This window comes from Notamacropus eugenii, chromosome 1 (assembly GCF_028372415.1).
Source record: "Notamacropus eugenii isolate mMacEug1 chromosome 1, mMacEug1.pri_v2, whole genome shotgun sequence".
Lineage (NCBI taxonomy): Eukaryota > Metazoa > Chordata > Mammalia > Diprotodontia > Macropodidae > Notamacropus > Notamacropus eugenii.
In genome coordinates this window covers 269850527-269871376 of record NC_092872.1, presented here as the reverse complement: position 1 = coordinate 269871376, position 20850 = coordinate 269850527, and the positions used below count along the sequence as shown (strand labels likewise).

Below are 20850 nucleotides of genomic sequence, written 5' to 3'. Positions count from 1 at the left end.
GACAGCAATCTTCAAATATTTACAAGCCATCATAGAGAAGAGGAACCAGCTTTGTTCTGGTAAACCCCAGAGGACAGAACCAGGAACTACAACAGGGTGCAAAGGGGCAATTCAGGTTTAAGAAATATCTGAACAGTTAAAACTCCACTTGTGGATGACTTATAAGGTAGCACTGCCCAGTGTGGGCTGAGTGACCTTAATATGACAGATGCAGTACAAAATGACCCTACTCTATAGATCAGGGGCTCTCAATCTTTTTTGTCATGAACCTTTCCTCCTTTGTTTTTTGGCAGTTGGGTGAAGTCTTTAGACCATTTTTCAGAATGTTTTTAAACACATAAAATATGTAGGAAGTAATAAGTAAAAGTAGCAATAATACGTAGGAACAAGACAACTAAGTATATTCAAAGTTAAAAAAATTTTTTTAAATTAATGAACCCCAGGTGAAAAACCCCTGCTCTAAAGCCTTCATAAGACACAGGCAACAAACCACTTCCTCATGGAAACTTATTTACACATTTCATTCTAAAAACTCAAATATATTTTCAAGAATGGAAATAACTGTAAAACAATTCTTCAGTTAAATAAAAGGAATCCTCTTTGTGATAGAAAAAAAAATTCACTGGAATATTTCAATACTTTGCAACGCTTAGCTCAAGGTGTGAATTTTACTTACCTTTGATTTTCACCTTCAGTCTTTACCCTTGGGAATATTTATCCCCTTTGCTCATTAGACTTTTAGATCACCATCTCCTCCAAAAAGCCTCTCCTGCTCCTTCTCAATTAGGACTCTTTCCTCTCTCATATCTCTCCTCTATTTCCATGTCTGTGTGTGCATGTGCATGTGTGAGTATTTTTTCCCCAAACATAATGTAAAGTCCTTAAAGGTAGTGACTGTGTCAAGGAGAGTAAACTATTAATACTTGTTGAAATGGATGAAAATTCTTTTTTATTAAATAAAAGCAAACTCCTTAATTCAACAGAATGGGAGAGGGGGAAATTATTTCAACACTTTGAGAAGCCTGAGGTGTGAATGCAGATTACCTTTGATTATTCACCTTCTTCTTTGAGAACTTTCAATTTCCAAAAAAAAAGAAACAAGATGAACTTACAGACCTCAAGATCATAAAGAAAACGGTATGGTTGAAGGCTTCAGTGATCCATTTTAAAAAAATTATCTTTATTCAGGTTTCTGATTCAGCACATGTATCAAAGACTAATCAACACAAAGAAGCAAAAAAGACATTAACTGGAAGTCTTCCATCTCTCTAAACTCTGACCAAGCATGAATATCAAGATAGCTGCTGCATCTCCAAATCTACTCAAGCTGTGGGGCCAAACCATGATGACATTGGGCACTAAGATGTCAAGGTGAGGAGACATGCTCCTTTCCTTGGCAAATTTCCTCCACTTCTCCAGTTCACTTTTACATGACTTCTTCAGTACCAAAGAAAGTCCAAAGGAGACTTGGGGTTGCCCTGATTAAATCATATTCTGAGGAATCAGTTCTTTAGTTGTTGTTCCTGAAACTGTTGCATTTTGGGGGGAGTGGGGGGAGGGGTGGTTTGGCCAGGACGAAGTTCAGATTGAGAAGTACCATACAAACTACTTGACAAGACAGACTAAATTGAGAACTACATTTGAGCAGTAACCAGAGTTAAGGCATGAATGAACGCACAGACACACACAGACACTGCACACACCCACGCACACACAGCTCCCACACCCTTAGGAATAACGGATACTCTCCATCCCCTAACAAGAGGCAGTCTGGACTTGGCAGCTCATACCACAAAAACTGCCAAGAACCTGGGAAAATGCTCCCCATGACTTTAGGCTGACAGCTGTGTGTGGTGTTTCATTTTTTTGTTGTAAAAAAAAAACAACTCCCTTAATTTGTTACAATGGCTCCTGAGCATGGAACTCACGTAGCAGCTTCAATGACTGGCTCACTAATCATTTGGAAATAAACTATCATTTTGCTATGTACTTCTTTGGTAGTACTCATTAAAACATTTTCAGCGTTGGTTACCTACAAGACAACTACTGGTCAGAAGATTGAGTCACAGAGATTTCTGTACTGCTAAGCAAAAATCATAAGATCTCAAAGCACAAATTACTCTTCTTCTCTTCAGGTGTCTGAGGCTTCCTTTCCTAGCAAGGCTTCCGATGGGAAAAAATCTCATATCTACCAGGGGTGGGGGCAAAGGAGCAATACAGAATCTCTAAACTTTTACAGTTGTGTTACATTTATTAATAATTGACACAAGTATTTTTGGTCCTCCTGCAGAAAGGCCAATCAATCATGGGGGGATAGCACTTGGTGTCAAAGTCACATTCTGGTCACACATGCATTCCATGGTTCCTGGTAATTATCCTCTAAGCTCATCCCTTTAAAACTCACATTTGACAGGATGGGAAGGGGATGAAAACTAACAAGAATTTCCACCTTCTGCTAAGCCACACTGAAATTCTGCAAAGGGAGACAACTGACACCCACTAGACCGTTTCTCTGCCACCTGTAAAGACACGATTACATCCATTTATCTAATTGCAATGGCTACCCTCTCAGCATGATGAGTACCAAGGGTCTGTTCACATATGCCACAGGTTGTCTGTAGGAAAACTAGCTCAATGGGTACCACGACTGACTTTCAATAGGTACTGCAGCATCCACTGGATCCATGATAAGGAGGGGCACCCATCAATAGCGGCAGTTGGGATACCCATTAAGGGGGCAATGAGGCAGCTAAGAACAAAGACAAGAAGCTTGCCACAGGGAAGTTCTTTGCCCCTCCCTGGCTCACATACCTGATCCTATGAGTTCCAGTGGACTCAACCAAGGGTCACCTACCATGGTTAGTCCTGGGCAGCTGCAGTGCCGATAGATACCATAACATGACACAAGAGGGGAAGACAGCGTTCCGAGAGATCATTCCTCACTCACCAAATAGCAGTGTTTGTCCTACAGATACTGTACACATGGTGTGGGGGAGGGGGCAGCCCGCTACATTTACAGTGGGTAATTCTGGTTTTCAGTTTTGGAACCAAGTGGCAGTTTGCTTTTATGGAATTCTGAAGAATTCTGTCCATAATTCACACACATCTCTTATACAGTTCTCTTTCTACCCAAGAGAATCACAACTGTTGGTTTATCCTATCCATTCTCTTGCAAAGCTTTGACTTTTGTGCTTTCTCCAGGGTAAACAAATTCTCTGGGCACTGAGGAGTTCTTAAACACAAGCTATGCTCCCTACAGCACTGTCTTCTATAATATTCTTGGAGGAGAGATTTCGAATGGTAGAGCCTGCTGTTTTCCTAAGTCTATCTTTGAGAATCCCTAGTACACATATAGAAGTAATTTCACTTACTGACTCAATTAGCTGGAGTGGAGAGGAGGGGATGTAACCCACAAGGAAGTTACAGGGTTTGAGATGTCACAACAGACCAGGTCATTGGCCCTGGGGCTGCTGTGAACCTATATGAAAACTTGGTCACTTGACTCATGTGATCTTTCTTGGCACTGTTGTTTTAAGAAAACACAGTGGCAAAGTATAATACACCCACATTATTAAATATAAAATGTATATAGCATGCGTGTGTACATACACACACACACACACACACACACACACACACACACACACACACACTTTTTTTTCTGAAATGCTTAGAAGCCAGAGCTATGTTTCCTTGTTTTGGCATGGAAACAGGAAGGGGAGAAAAATCTTATGGTGGTTTTTACCTTTCTAGAGTTTACTCACTGAACAATCCAGTAAGTTTCTTTAGATTTTTAAATAGGTACTCAAAGGCAAAAATGAAAGTTTATGTGACTGCACAATATTTAATATCTACAATGTTCCTTTTTTTAGGCATGTGTTCAATAAAAGGGGGGCATTCGAGATGGTTCGGTCACAAAACATGAATTCTTAAAAAAAATGACTGATAAATTATTTTTCAGTTCTTTGATTATATCCAACAGAATAGATACACATTCTCATCATAAAATATACATTCTCTAGTAAGTAAGGTTTTTGTCCACGGCATATCGAAATATGCAAACACAAGTGGGGAAGATCACTTCACTATCAAAGTACAAAAAAAGAAACTGTTGCCGAACCAAAAGGAGCATTTTGCTAGGATGAAGAAGAGTGCCTCGCTTTCTGTTTCAGGGAGTCACGAAGCCAAATCACTTACATGTGCTGCTAAAGCAGGGTCTGAGAAGATTGTCCTTGGGATGGAGTCTTTCCACACACACACTGCACCAGTTTCTGTCCAGTGAGGGTCCCTTAGTGTCTCCAGGCTCGCTCGCTTCTCCTTCTACCAAGCAACACGATATCTCTCAGCCACTAGGCCGATGTTCCTATAATGTCCGTTCTCAATCATGGTCTCTAGGAGGAATTTGCTTCTTGGGGATACTTGTTCCAACTGTGTTTCAGGAAACCACTTGGTAGTGATGGTGGCAGGGCAGGGGGAGGGGTGCATGATGTAGGGGACAGGAAGGGAAATCCGGTGCTCTTCACGGTCTCACAACATGGCCTCCCACGGTGCCATCTTCGGCAGCATCTTTGACTTGGTCCCCCAAAACATGGGGGTGGGTGGGAATGGGAGGGATGACTTGTACAGAATTGCACTGGAAATAACAGCATGGTCAGCTTATAGCATACAGGGAGGTGGACATGAACAATCAAGGAAACAGCCCCACTGTGAGCTTCAAGAACCTTACATTCAGTGTACCTGGACAACTGATAACTACCCAACAATGTACTGTATCCACTGGCTTGTGAAACTATGTCAGTGGGGAAAAATGGCGGGCAAGTATGGATACCAAGGAGTGAACTTGAAAAATGGCCTATCAAGGGGGGCATCCTAGGCACTGCTGAAGCTGACATTCAAATTTGTGCTTTCAGATGCACAGTAGACACCATGGTTCTTACAAACTTACTAAGTATGAGCCACTGAGCCCACCACCGTTATGCTAATGGCCATGGGGCAGGGGAGGAGGGAAGACAAATAGGTCTCCCTTTTATTTTACCAACCTAAAAGCCAGGAGGAAAAAAAAAGCGCTCTAGAGCCGAGCAAATGGCGCACTGCCAAGTTACCAAATATCAAGGAGCAAATGTTCCAGCCAGAAATTAGACCTACATGTAAATTCAAGTAAACACTGATGGAAAAAGGTTGTTCTAGGGGGTTAGTGTCATAGACCCACGAGGCTGGCTGCATTTTGGACAAACATTTACAACACCATTAATAGTGAAGTCTAAAGACCACCCAGGTGCCAGGGAAGTCACTGGCTTTTCGTAAACGGCTCTGTCTCCTGAGTCCCCACCTTCAATACAGCCCATCTGCTGGAGCGCATGCACTAGGGCTGTGAGGGGGGATGCACTGGATGTGGCGAAGAGGCAGGTGGCGAGGCAGCGGATGGGAGGGCCGTCTGCATGGGAGGTGGGGGTGGAGGTGGCGGAGGCTGGACAGGAGTCTGTGTGTTCGGAGATGGCGGAGGCGTGGGGCGTTTAAATTTGTCCGGACTGTTGCTTCTCCGGGGGGAAGGCCTCTGCAGAAGGGAAAGCAAAAATCCAGGTTAGCCAGGAGGAGGATTGTTGGATGTCAGGGGTGGGTGGGGGCTTCTGGAGTCGAGTCCCACCTCCCTCTGGGCAGGGAAGTGTCTAGAACAGCACTGGCACACAGCAGGTGCTTAATAAATGCTTGTGGATGGAGGCCCAGGGATTTGTGCTGGGTTGGCCAGACCACGGTCCCACTCTCCCTGTCTGGACTGAAAGACTCTCAGGTCCGATACTCACTGTAATACCATGGGAAGCTCCCATGTGCTGCACATGGAGTCCAGGGGAGTTGTAGTAAGACACTCCGGCTCGGGTCAGCGACGTTGGGGGTGTGAAGCCAACTGTGTGACTTGTGTATGACAGACCTGGTGTGAAATATAGAAAAAGGACACAAGTATCATTCCTGTTGCCAATGACAGTCCTGCCCACCCCAGACATCTGCATGAAATATGAGGGCAAGAGCCACCAAAGAAATCTCAGAGCATGAACATCGATGAAAACATCCAGTGACAGAGAATAAAGGAGGGATGGCAAAGACTGGGTGAAAGCTGAGCCCTGCAAGTCCTAAAGCTGAGGTCAGGGTAAGTGGTACAAAAATCAAAAAACAAGGAAGATGAAGATAAGAAGAAGAGAGAAGTTAGTAAGGCTAATGAAATCAGAATCTATACCAAGAAGGGATGGGGAAGGATGTCACTGGCAAGGAGTGCAAGAGGGAAACACTGTAACTCAAGAACCAAAAATTGGAGCTGGGAGGCAGTCAGTGCAGAAGCTCCACACCCCCACAACACTAGAGAGAATCACTGATGACATCAATGGAATCATAAAAGAAAAAAACCTACAAAAACTACTGGAGAGCTGCCACCAGACCCTCAACGTTCTTATCTGTAAAATGAGGAAGCTAGCTTGAACCTACATTCCAGAATGGTTGGGATAAGAGTTTAAATCTTGTAAAATGAGCCATCACCAGGGTTAGGGGCTGGGCTGGTGACTTCACCATCGTGGGAAACTGCTAGGCATGGAAACTTGTTTTATCATGAGCCAAAGGAGTTCACCGGCTGATGCACAACCCTTGGTGACCACAGACAGTCCTGAGGCTCAAGCATGGTCTATCTCCTGAAGAGATTTTTGTGTTAGCTTTTCTTTCCTTAATAAACCTTAGGATTCAAACCCTAAAATGCCAAATTCCCTTCATGTTCTGAAGACTGTGTGGCTCAGCCTCCCCTTTGGCATATCAGATCCCCCAGTGACTATGGCACAGAGCTTCAGCAGCATGGGTCCTCTCAGGCCTCAGGCACTCTCTCTTCTTCTCCAGAAGTCAATAGCGTATGCTAGGTTGGGAAACTGAACTGGTATGAGATCTGACACTTCTGGGATAGAGATTTACACCAGTGTGGAAGTGCTAACCTTCAGCATCCATTATCCCCTTTTCTTTTGGCTTCTATGTCATGATGTTGGCAAATGCATTTGGAATAATTGTTTGGTCCACGTCTTCATGGATGATGACAGTAAAGATGGTCATTCACACACAAGACACAATCCTCTGAATCTGTGTGAGCATTTTCTTTCCTGCTGTATAACTATCAGCTGATATGAATATTAGCAAAAGATTCCTACCCAGGGCTAGGAACTGATCTGATCTATCACAGGCACCACCTTATAGGCAGAGAACAGATTAGCTGGAGGCCAGGTCATGTCTTTGGACTGAAACCATCAAAGCATCAAAGTGTGGAAATAACATCAAGAATTTGTAGATAAAGCCCATTTCAACTATAGATAAAGGTCCTTCCGCAATCCCTGTTCTGTGCAGGACAACAGGGGGGAGTGATCTGGCTACCTCAGTTCCATCTGCCATAGAAGGACATCAAACTCTAGAAGAGCATGGAACCTGTCCACAACAATGCTGATGAATACCAAACCTGGTGTAACTACATGAAAGAGTTTTCTCTTGTTTGAATCCATCAATGGCTTTGCATTCTAAAGTTCTTCAGTTGCATTGTTGGCCTCCAATTCTCCATTGGAAATTAGGTTCTTTGTCAGTTATAAATCTGGATGCCAGGGATCCAGAAAGATTACAGAAACCTAGAACACTGAGCTAAACTGAGTAAGGTGAGGTTTTAATAAGGAAATGTAAAGCCTTATACTTAGATTTAAAAATATCAACTTCTTGAGTATAAGAGTATTTGTATGGTTAAATAGAAGATTTGGTGGTCTTAGTGGACCACAAGGTCAATGAGTCAACAAAGCAACATGGGAGCAAAAAATTCTAAAATGATTTTGGGTTCCACTGAAAAGAGAAGTAAGAAGGTGAAAATCCTGACATTTTCTTTGTTGGATCATAACTAGAATATCATGTTAACGTTTGTGTACCACATTTTAGAAAAGACCAAGTTGAAGACTGTTCACAGGACAGCTGCCTGGATGGTTAGCCTAAAGAATACTGAAGGGAGTTATCTGAACAGATGTCACATGAAAAAGGGATCAGACTGATCTGTCAATGGAAGGTAGAACAGTGCCCAGCATACATAGGCACTTAATAATTGCTTACGTATTGCTATTTCCATGTAATGAGGGGAAATTTCAAAGGCCCATTCTAGCAGATATCCACTTGCTATAAAGAAAAACCTCTTTACAATTAGATTAATCTCCAAATGGAATGAATTGCCTGGGAAATGCATCTCTTCTTACTAGAGCCTTTAAGGAAAAACAGGATAATCATTCATGATCCTGAATATATAGCTATTATCTACACTTTAAAAATACTGTGAGGTCTGGATGTGGACACCCTCTGGAGGAAAGCAGAATGTAAACCTTCCATTTCTTAGGAGGCCATCTTCATAAAAAAAAAAAAAAAAAAAAAAGTCCATCCCCTAGTAGTCAACATCCAAGTAATGACTATCTCCAAACTTGGCTGGGCTGGTTCACAGATAATAGGCACATGGTCCATCACCCTGGGCCTTTTTGAACCTGGAAGGATCCATCTGAGTTTGGGATCTGTTGGTGTGGACCATGAAAACCTAGAGCATTACCTCCTTGCCATGATGGAGAGAGACTCTAGGGAGGCAGAGCTATAGTGTAGTACAGTAACTAAAGCTTCAATAAGGACTCAAGTTATTTAAAATAATAACTGGTTGCTATACCCACTGTGGGGCTCCACTAAGCTGAAAATGAAGTACTATTTAAGCATTCTATCACTAGATGGGCCTTGACAATCCTGCAGGGACTTCCTCCTGCCTGTGGGTGTGTTCTAGGATCTCCCTTCCATTCTCTCTTGGTGATCTCATCCGCTTCCACAGTTCCACTGTCACCTCTTTGCTGATAACCCCCAGATTTCTGTCGAGCCCCACTCTCCCTGGAACTCCATTCCCACATCCATAGCTTCCCTGATAATTCCCAATTGGATCTGCCAAAGGTCATCTCAAACTAAACAAGTTCATAACAGAACTGACCTTCTTTCCTCCCAAACCTGCTTCCTTATTCCCGTTTCTGCCAAGGGTTCCGCCATCCTTCCTGTTACCCTGATCTGATGCCTCTGAATGAGACTGGACTTTTTGCTCTTCCCTCAATCCCATGTGTAACCAGATATCAAATCCTACTAACTGTACCCCCACAGTCAAGCCTGGCTGAGTTCAGGCCCCTATTGCCTCGCTTACTAGCCTACTCCTGGATTCTCTGCTTCAAGTCTCTCAAGAGCCTGATCCACCCTCAAGAGAGCTGCCTCAACGAGAATTCCTAAAGCATGGGCCCGACCCATCACTGCCCCATTCAAAAAGCCCTGGTGGCTCCCTAGTCCTTTTGGACCCAACAAAAAGCCCACTGTTTGGCATTGTAAGCCCTCCAGTCTGGTGACAGGCCACCTTTCCAGGCTTATTACTCAACCATCCCTTTGCTTCAGACTCTAGTCAGACTATCTACTTATGGTTACATATCCACAAGATTCCATTTCCTACTTTTGCCCCCCACCATGCCCAGAACCCACCGCTGTTCACTTCCATCTCTTGAGAATATTTAGACAACTCCAAAGCTTGACTACCTCCCAATGTGACCCACTTCCTGACACCACGGCTGACAGCTAGTCCCCCTCCCTTGAAATTACTAAGTATTTTCTATTACTATGCAGACAGAAGATAAGCCCTTTGAAGGCTGGGATGGCTCATTGTCTTGTATGACATAGCAAGGAACAATGATCTAGAGCCAGAAGCCTCTCATGTCATTATTATTATTACTGGAACTTATCAAAATATGAAGTTCTCCCATGATGCCTGTGTGGTAGGGAGGTCACTGTAGATTCCCAAAGACTACATCAACAAAACATACGTCCTGGCAGGCTTCAACATCCTGAAAAGACCTTTTGTCTGTGTGATCCAATGAGACGATGTAGGGGATAGGGCGCTGGTCTTGGAGTATGAAAGATTTGGGTTCTAATCCAGCCTTCCACACTAACTGCATGGCGATGGACAAGTCACTTGACCTCCCTTAAATTTAATTCCCTTACTTGGAAAAAGTGGATGATCAGCCCCTACCTCAAAGGATTGTTGTGAGGGTTGAATTGTTTCGTAAATACTCTTCTCGTCTCTGGGTTTGTGTGACATTGCCACCTCTTAGTTCTCCTCCAATCAGTCCAATTACACCTCAGGACACTTTTGTGAAGTTATATTGTCAGTCAAGGCTCTGTCTGGAGCCCTCCTCTCTCTGTATTATTGCACTAGGTGAGATACTACTCGGGTTTAATTACCATCTCTATGCAAATAATCCTCAGATCTATATAACCAGCCCCAGTCTCTCTTCTGAGCTCCAATCTCACATATAGAATTGGCCCACAGGATGTTTTAATCTGGATGTTTTAAACTCATCATGGATATTTTAAATTCAGTTTGTCCAGAACAGAACTCATTCTCTTTCTCACAAAATCTTTTCTTTTCCTGAATTTTCCTATACATGTACACGTACACATACACACACACATGCACACATACATCCCATAGGATCAATAATCATCTTTCCAATAAAGGAGAGAACTGATTCATAATGGCTCATGAGTAACGGTGAGATTTGTCCCTCAAGGAGGAAGAAATAGGAGACTGGGGATGATTCCCTGGCATTCTGAAGCCAGAGAAAGCATGTGAAAGGTGTTTGGATGTAAAAAAAAAAGGCAGTTCAGAAAACATGATCCACTTAATGTTAAATGTCTATAAAACCAAACAACACAACAACAACAACAACAAAAACCAAACCCAAACCTAAGCTTTTTGACACCCTTCCACTAAAAGGCCATTTGGGCTTGGATACCAGGTTTCTGTTTTTTGTTTTGAAATCTAACATTTGCCATACGTATTGTGACCAGCGTGTTATCTTTATTTCAAATGGATTTGCTTCTTGTAGAGAAATTGTTCTGAATGTAAATCAAATACCTATCTTATTCATCAATAATTCCTTCTATTTGTTAAATAGAAAACATCTTCTCTTCTCTGCTACTAAAATAACTATTTTCTCATTTTTAGTCCTACCATTTTTTAGGGTTTGAGTCTATCATCTAGCTGATATGTTAAGTCCATTTCTTATCAAATTGCTAACTTTTCCAGTACTTTTGTTTAATAGTTAATACTTTCCGGGAGGTTTTATTTCTCTAGATTTACTAAACATTGATATTTTCTATATATTTGTAAAGCATTTTGCAAACCTTATCTAAGTGCTATCATTATCCTCACTGTTACTGTGATAAGCTTTGGCTAGATGTTTACTGTTCATTTTGTTGTCTACTTAGCTGTGTCTCCATTTCTATGTCTACTTCTCACTTCTCTTGCCCTATCTCAGAGTTTTGTGGATATTTTAAAGTCTTGTGGGAGCATCTTCTTGCTTTTTAAAGTTCTTGTCCAATCAATCAATGCACACTGATTAAGCACTGCCTGTGTGCCAGGCACTGTGCCAGGCCCCCAAGATCCAAAGACAAAAACAAAGTTGTTCCCACCCTGAAAAGCTTCCATGTCACTCAAAGAAAACCCTTTAGTTCATGAAGGTTAAAGGAGATAGAGAACTTTTTCAGAGGAAGCAAAATTAAGAATCATTTAGGAAAGAAAGGATGCTTAAGCTAATGATCAACCAAAGACAAGCAAACTGAAACAACTTTACACATCAAGGTGACAAAAATAATTTAGATGCTGTTGGACTTGTGCCAAAATAGGTTTACTGGGAACATTATCAAAACAAGAGGAGCTGCCAGTTCAAAGATTTTTAAAGCAAAATGACTTGTTAAACTGAAATAAATATCCAATGAGAGGGGAACTGTTCCATAAAATGTGGTACATTGTAAAGAAATAATATAATGCAATTTCAGATGACAAGTATTCTAAGGAATAGAAAGGAATCCGGGGGGGAAACCCTCTTAATTGCACAGCAAGTGTGACTGGAAGTATTGTTTTTTAAGTTAATTTTTTTTTAAAGCTATACAGACCTTTTGAGCCAAATCTCCTTATATCACATATTAAAGACATAAATAAATGACAGATCTTTGACTGATGGCAGAAAGGAATCTTAGAGGTCATCTCAGTCAGTCCAACCTCCTAATTAACAGATGAGGAAACTGAGACCCAAAGAGCTAAAATGAATTGCCCAGTGTCTCACACGTAACAGAACTGGGATAGGAAACCCACTGACCCAGCTCAGGACAAGAGAGGGGCAACAAAAATGTGAACTAATAATTCAAAGAACCATGTTTTCAGCTAAAATTTTAACATTCTGAGAAAGATCATCTAGTACGTCTCATAATCTGCCTAATAAAATAATTACTTAGATAAAAATCTCCCTGGAATATAACAAAGCATCATTTGTATGCCTGAGAAGAATATATCAGTAACCATTTGTAAGCTGACTCCATTTAGCTGAGGCACTGAGGTACCCTGGGAGAGAAACAGGAGACAGCAAATGCCAGGCAAGTCAGGTCATCCAACATCCTTGTCAGCCCTCTCCCCTCAGAGTCTAGTAGAAGCAGCCCCAGACCCCTGAACCTAAGAGCCCTGGGGATAGTAGGGCCCTGTGAGTGAGAGAAACGAAGTAGCTCAAGCCACCCCCACTTCCACCTTGACCACCACTTCCCTGTAGACCCTGATGGGGATAGCCCAGGACTCAGAACCCTATTCTATTCTTGGGAATAGCCAGGCTTCCAGCCCAGTGCCCTCAAGTCATCTTCCTGGCCCTGTCCAACGGTTCAAATGGTTCTGCATCAGAAATGGCTGTGATTTTATTGGTGAACTTGACATTAAAGAAGAGGCATTTCCATCTGCTTTGCTGCAGCACCCAAAAGACTCTGGGACCTTTTCTCATGACTTGTAGCTGAAACCTTCTTCAGGAAGGGTCTCCCTCCACTAGAAAAGGGACTCTCAGAAAACAGGGACAGTCTTCTTCTTCTCCTTCTACCTCCTTGCAGAGTTTGTACATAGTAAGCATTTAATAAATGCCTCATTCATCCATTCACTCACTCATCCCTCATTTCTATTCCATTCCTACTATAAAATTCATTTTATGAAGATGTGGAAGTAGCTAGACTATTACCAGAAAGAGATTTTTAAGTGCTCTGCAAAGAGGGGCCTCAACCAGTTTCTAGGACAGTGGTGGTGACCTTGCAGGGCTTGGTTTGGCCAGTATCTTGGACATAACACCCTCCCTTCAGAGCTCAGGAAGCAATGACCGTACACTGCCAAGCCTCATTCTCCTACTAGATTAGAAGCTCCGAGAGGACAGGCATCCTGTCCTTATCCAAACTCTCTCTCTCTCTCTCTCTCTCTCTCTCTCTCTCTCTCGGGCCTAAGAGTTTCCCCCACACAGCAGGTACATAATGAGTGTTTGTTGAATTAATAAATGAATGACCTTCTGCTCCAAGAAACAGAAGTCCTGGTTCATGTAAGGAAAGCAGAGTTGGACAAGCCACTCCAATCTCCCCACCCCCAAATTTAGACAAAAGCCAACACAAGCTCACTGAGTTCAAATGGCTTGCCCGAGGCATACACTGAAGTGGCTTCAGAGCCACAATCTGAATCCAGGTCTTTCTGTCTCCAAATCTCGTGTTTTCCCCAGTGTCTCAAATCACCTCACAAACTCCTTTCACTATCATAAAAAGTCAAGGGACTCCTACTGATGAAGGTAACTGATTCACTGATTAAAGGAATCTCTTTGCATTTTAACTTTCCCTGGTGAAAGTCCTGTTCCAACACTTCATCCTGCCATGGGGGTGACCCTGCATTCTAAGAGGCAAACCTGGCAAGTCCTAGCCACACTGGAAGGACTTTGAGTGCAGGCCAAGAAAGGAACCACTGTCCATCAGCAGGGAAATGGGCTGCTTTGGGTTCCTGGGCAGGGAAAGATGTGAGGTTGGAGGACGGACCTCATTAGACTTTCATGAGCAGTCACATACCACAGGCAGACTCTGTGCTGACCATGGGGAGACTGGAGCTGGCCTTCCTGCAGACTCTTCTCTAACAGGAGGCTCTGAGGGCCCGAGGTCCAGGTTTGTAGGGCAAGGCTAACCCACACCCTACTTAATCAGGTACAAGTGATGGGCCAGGGTGCAGCACCTGCATTCACATCAGCTGGTTCACACACTCTCCAGAAGGTTTGATGAACAGAGTAAAGGACTAACTACTTGAATATAATTTTTATTGAATGACACAATATCAGAGTGACCTGGTGTCTTGTAAGTGCTTAAGAAACGCTTGCTGACTGACTGCTTGACAACACAAAGCTCTGTTCTCACTTCACAGCATCACCTTCAAAAGAACTGGGGTCTCTAGGAGAGTTGGGGCTTCTTCTTGTAGGAGGGGTGGGGGGGTGGTGTTTGAGGAGATCTAAGAACTCTGGAAGATGTTCTGAGAAACCAATTCACAAAATCGGAAGGACTGGAAGCGACCCTCGAAGCCTTTGAGCTCAGCCCATGGGGTCCGAGAAGGCATTTTTCCGGGCTGCTCTCTGTCTCCTGGCCAGTTTCCCTAGAGCAAGGACAGGCAGCCCAGATCCAGCAGGTGATCAATCTTTGTGGGGGAGAGGGGGAGCAGACACAGTCTCTGCTTTCTTAGCAGGGGCTGCCATCTTGCCATTAGCAGGCTGTACCCACCTGTTCTAGGGGAGTGTCTGCCTGTCAGGAAACTATGTCAACCAAACCTGTTAGCTTGGAATTTCTCCACCTTTGATCCTTCACTCCAGCATTGCTGGATAGTACCTTAATGACTCAAAGACCAGACTCCATGGAGGCCATAGTCAAAGCTACAGGGACTGACTTTAAGCCAGCGTACACTACAGCAGAAAGACCCTGGCCTTGGAGTCAGGGACCTCATGTAAAAGTTCCAGCTCTGCCACTCAACTAGCCATGTGACCCTGGGCAAGTCATCTGATGCCTCAGGCCTCAGTTTCCTCATGTGTAAAGTGGGGATGGCAATCCTGCAGACATCACTTAGTGCTTGGGAGAGTCAACGGAGAAAATAAATGTGTCTCAGCTGGCAAATTTTAGCAAGTAGAAGTGTGAGTCAGAAGTGTGAGTTCCAGGAACACTCCAACTTGGGAGTTCAGTGAAGATGCAGCTGGCACATGGTGCCAGTAACCACTGCTGATTCTCACCAAGCACGAAGGTGGCTAACGTGTACAGAGAATGTGAGGATTTGTGAAGCTCTGCAGAGGCCCCCTCTCACTGGGGACTCCCAACAATGCTGTGACGTAGATGCTGTGACCATCCCCACTTCACATGTAAGGAGAACAAGTCTCAGAGAGGTCCCCTGATTGGCCCAGGATGCAGCAGGCAGAATTGGAACTGAGGATGCCCTGAGTCGCAACCAGGCATCCTCTCTACTCCTCCCCATTGCCTCTGTAGCTCTTGTGGTCAGATCACGGAACAAGGGGCTGCCTCGACAGGTCATCCCTGTTTATCTACCTCCTGCTTTTTGTTAGAAGAGATTCAATACAATGATGGCTACAAGTTTATCAGATGTGAAATGGTGTGGTGGCAGAAGGGAGACATTTACCCGGTGATATAGGCCTGCTTGAACTGGGAGAAGGCGTGTAAGGGATTGGGCTGGACACAGTGCGAGGTCTTAATCCTTGGGCAGACATCTCATTAAAATACCTGAAAGAAAACCAAAGAAGATGGTCAAAAGGAGGCATTTCTAACCTGATACCTAAAAATCCTTAAAATGAAACCCTGCAAGGAAACACTGGGGGTTCACAGATCCAGAGACCATATTCTATTGTTTAGAAAAACCATGTTACATCAGTAACACACCTGAAAATCTCATTCCCTGATCGTTTCAGACCTACCAAACTCCAGCAGAGGGAGTTTGCTTTGGGAAATTCAAAGGTTTTTCTGATCAGTAGGAGGGTTCAGTAGCCAAGGTGCAGTATAAAATTCAGATCAGACAATAGAAAATTTTATTTAAAATTACAATTATACCTTACCTGTCCTTCCTGCCCCTCCCTGACATTAGAGAGGAACCTGATTTAAGTGGCCTTGATTTCAACCACGTTATCATTAAAAGACAAAAACAATCCTGGAAAGGTATGGCATGAAATTTATGTGAGTTATTCAATGAATGAGGAATGCATAGATGCAGGTAATTACAGATGAGAAACAACAAAGAGACTTGTGAAGATGTCCTCGGCTCTCTGGAAGTATGCATCGCAGCTGTTCAGCACTCTGGGGCAATGGATCTGGGTGAAAGGCCATTCAAATACATTCTATGCTTTTACTGGGGGGAAAACAGTTCCCCTGCCTCCCAGAGAAGGGGAAGCCAGGTATGCTCTGGCGACTGGAAGATGCCAGGTGCTAGCATATTTCCATGCCACCGAATATACTTCCTGATCCGTGTAAACTCTTTGAGGACAAGGACTGTCCCGCTCTGCCCTTGCCCTTGCCTCCCCAGTGGCTGAGCAGTACCAGGCAAGTAGCAGGCACTTCACATAAAATGTTCGTACTCAGTTTGGCACTAAGTTAACACTGAGACAGAATAAGGGTAGCTTAAGGCTCCTTCAGGTAGCAGAACTCAGTGAGGCCCACAGCTGCTGACTCAGAAGACACTAGCAGATCTGGCTGTCCCCACAGTTTGCCTAAGCTGCCAGCAAAGCTCAAAATACCTTTTCTGAACCCAGGCACGTGGTTTACAAAATGCCAGATCAATTGGCCTGTGAAAGACATGTGCATCCTAAAGAAAGACAATGTCAGCAGCAAGCGGCTTACTTTGTAAACAGTTCACAAGGATCTGATGAAAACCAAGGTCAGAGGCAGGCCAACAGTCCTAGGGTCTTTCTCTTTTCAGAACTGCCTATCCAAGTGAGCCTGTGCTTCCTCCAAAATGAGGCTTGCTCAGTATGCCATGCCCACAACACCAGACTTTCCTCAAGTTTGGGGAAGTCTCACTTCCAGGTCTGTACAGCACACACCACCAAAATGGCAAAGGGCAGGGGGAGGGGCACTTATTTTCTTTTTAGTGACCTCCTCATGTGTGGCCAGGGCAAAGAGCATTTGCATTTAATTTTCCTGATCCCTTTAAATGCTGCCGCCCTGCCACCCCCTCCAACTACCTAGTTAGTATTTAACAACTCTGTATTTTTTGTGAATCTCCTTGGAGATGTATTAGTTGGCCCACACCAGACAAAAATTCCTCATGAGGAGGATGCCTGGCACTACTGGCACCTAGTAGGTTATTAATGCTTGCTGCTTGATGGACCGACCTTGGCTAGGGATGTTCAGACTCTATCTTTGGGTGGCCCCTTGTGCCCTGGAGGTCTAAGCACAGAACTGCCATCTGCCCTTGATCACCAGGCCAAGAGAATTGGCCGCTTGGAGTTGATGATGATGATACTTAACATTCATATAAATGTATATAATTATGTTTCTAAAAGTGGGTGGCAGCTAGGTGGCGCCACAGTGCATAGAGACTCATCTTCCTGAGTTCAAACCTGGCCTCAGACACTTACTAGAACATGAAAACAGGAGATTGGATTAGACCCAGTACACTTGGAAGATCTCCATGCTGGAGACCTGACTCTTGAGGCACCGAGCAAACATGGCAGCTGCACAAGGTGGAGGATGGCATAGATGAACAGACTTGGGAGGAAAATTCCAGGGCTCCACTCCCTCCCACAGAGCCTCCTCCAACCCCTTCTCCTCCCTACCACCCCTCATTCTTTCCCTCTTTCTCCTCCTCTTCTTTGTCTCCTTTAGTTCTTCATAAACCTCTCCCACAGCCCCAAGTTCCCCATTGGAGAAAGGTATTTTTATCTAATTCTAGGGGGAAGAACAGTCTAACACATACTTCCCAGCCTCGTCCCTGCTTTTTTGGGTTTTTTGGAGGAGGAAGTGATTTGTGATTTGACTGAGCACACTCCTCCATCCTCCAACATAGTCCAACACCTGCTCTATGGAGAGGCCGGGAGGCATTAGGAAATGGTACCGGACCCTGGATCTGTTCCTCACACCACAGGACCTCCACTTTTCCAACTGCCCTAACACCCTGGGCTTCTGAACAAATCTCCCCACCTTTCATCATCCATCTCCAAGCTGGACTCGCTTTCCGAAAGCTGCCGACATAGGGCCTCTCTCCGCTCCATTTCCCGCTGGAGTTTTCTTTGAAGTCTCAGGTTTTCTTCCCTCATGTGACGCTCCTCCTCCAAATACTGGGCCATCTTCTCTGAGTCTGAAAGGCAGTGTTTCCCATTAAGTCGGGTTTCATGCACAGGTTAAAGAGAAACAGGGGAGTGGGATACTGTGGATGGGGAACAGGATGTACGCTGCAGGACTTGAAGGCCTATGGACCCCTTCTCAAAAGAATGCTTTTAAATGTATAAAACACATAGGGTTACAAAGGAAACAGGGTTCCTTTCAGCTATGACTGAAATATAGTTATCAGTTTGTATTTTAAGTTCACAAACCCCAAATTAAGAATCCTTGTTTTAAGGGAGATCCCTTTGAGGAAGGATGGGGAGGGGGGGGGCCGTATAGTAAGAAATGAAAGTAAAGGAAAAAGAGAAAATATCCATTTAAAAAAGAAGTCAGAAAGCAAAAGGTTTGAAGTGGATAACTTGAATCATAAAGCCATTTTAAGTGACCATACTGCCTCTAGCAGGGAAGCCAGGGGCCAAAAATCACACCCAAGCAATGAGAAGAAGTTCATGGGAGAGCAGAGCCCAGATCCTCAGTTGCAGGCAGAAATAGCCTTCAGTCTCTGGTATTTCTGCCTTGGTGCCTTTAAAGAAACATTCACAAGACTATAAAAAGGAGTGGTCTCTGTCAGGGCCTCGTGTGAGAACGGGGGGAGTCGCAGAAGACTGACCATCTTGGGTATGGAGTATTCCTCCCAGATATCTACATCGAAAAGGTCTCATTACATGATCCTTACAAGATTGGTTCTTTTGACTTTGCCCTTCCTGGAGTTTTCAATAATAGTAAATAATAATAACAGCTAGCATTTATATAACGCTTCAAAGTTTGTATATTACCATATAGATGGAGCTCATTGTCATTCCGCCTAAACCCTTCCCACTCCTCCCATCCCTATTACTGTCAAGGGTACTGTCCTCCTCCCCAGACTCTCAGGTTCCCAACCCAGGAGTTGGGCTCCTCCCCACATTCCCATTGTGCATCCATGCTGTGCAAAGGGCTGTGGTTTCCATCTCTGTAGTATCTCCTCAATTTCCACCTCTGCAACATCTCTTGTCAATTTCACCTCTGCAGCCTTTTCTTGATTTCACCTCTTGTGGATTTCACTTCTTGTGGATTCCACTTCTTCAGCATCTCTTGTAGATTTTACCTTTGTACCATTTCTTGCCAATTTCACCTCTCCAGTATCTCTTGTGGATTCCCCTTCTTCAGCATCCCTTGTGAATTTCACCTTTGGACCATTTCTTGCCAATCTCACCTCTGCAGCATTTCTTCTTCTCTCCTCTAACACTGTCCCCATCATGGTGCAGGAGCTGGTCACCTCACGCCTGGACTATCATGCACATTTAGGGCATTAGGACATTTAGTTCCCTGCTGGGGACTGGCCTGCCTGTAGTCTCTCCCCACTCCAACCTATCCTCCATTTGTCCACTAAAGAGATTTTCCAAAAGCATGGGTCTGATCATGACACACTCCTATTCAATAAACCCCAGTGGCTCCGTATCACCTCCAGGAGCAAATACAAAATGCTCTGCTTGACATTCAAAGCCCTTCTTAATCTACTCCCTTCTTACTTTTCTAGTCTTCTCACACCTGACTCCCCAACACACACTCTTGGGCTCTTGGCTGTTTCACAAACAAGACCCTCCATCACTCAGATCCACACAGGCTCTCTTTCCCTCCTCCACTCCCACTACTGACTTCCCTGGCTTCCTTTGACTTCCAAGTAAAACCCCAGTCAGGTCCTCCAGGAATCTTTCCCCCAACCCTCTTCATTCTGCACTTTCCCTCTAGGTTCACTATTCCCTATTTATCCTGTAGATAGCTAATTTGTACATAATGGTTTACATGTTGTCTTTCTCATTAAATTTTAACTTTGCTAATGGCAAGAACTCTTTTGCCCCTTTTTCTATCCCCACTGCTTAGGACAGTACCTGGCATCCAGTTTCATGAATTTTTACTGACTGTTGTGTATCATCTCATCTGACCCTCACAACCAGGTGCTATTATTATCCATTGTTATGGTTCAGTTGGTTTTTAGTCATGTCCGACTTTTTGTGACCCCATTTGGGGTTTTCTTGGCAAAGATACTGGAAAGTGGTTTGTCATTCCCTTCTCCAGCTCATTTTACATATCAACTACTTGTGCCCAAACTGTGGTGGAGCCTTCAAAGCTCATACTGATTGACCTGATCAGCCACAGTCAAGACACAATGCATCTTGACTCCAAAACAGAGATATCATTTTGGTCCCCTTCAGGAACAAAGGACAACCAACTGATGAGAAAACTGAGGCAAACAAGGTGAAGTGACTTGCTCAGGGTCACATAGCTAGTATATGTCTGAGGCCACATTTGAACGCAAGAAGAGGAGTCTTCCAAACTTCAGTCCCGACGCTCTAGGTACTGTGCCACCTAGCTGCCTCAATTATTATCCCTATTTTATTAATGAGGAAACTGAGGCAGACACAGGCTAAGAACTTGCCCAGGATCCCACAGCTAAGTATCTGAGAGGATCTGAACTCGTCTTCCTGATTTAAGAACAGCACTTTTTCTACTTCATCAATTCCACTCTAGCAGCAGTCTGGTAGTGGTCCTGGCATCAGAGGACTTGAGTTCTAATCCTGCCTGTCATTTACCACCTGCATCACTTCCCTGTAT

General features: G+C 44.0%; 1 protein-coding gene across 1 annotated transcript in view; it reads right to left on the bottom strand.

Moving 5' to 3' along the window:
- Positions 1–1159: 1159 nt before the first annotated feature.
- The window catches only part of CCDC6 (coiled-coil domain containing 6), an 85069-nt gene continuing 65378 nt past the window's right edge, over positions 1160–20850 (bottom strand). The window contains exons 6-9 of the mRNA XM_072628897.1: positions 18073–18229; positions 15563–15663; positions 5802–5926; positions 1160–5554 (exon numbers count right to left, since the gene is read on the bottom strand). Of these exons, the coding sequence (XP_072484998.1) occupies positions 5363–5554; positions 5802–5926; positions 15563–15663; positions 18073–18229 (575 nt within the window). The 3' untranslated portion in view covers positions 1160–5362. The remainder of the gene's footprint in view (positions 5555–5801; positions 5927–15562; positions 15664–18072; positions 18230–20850) is intronic.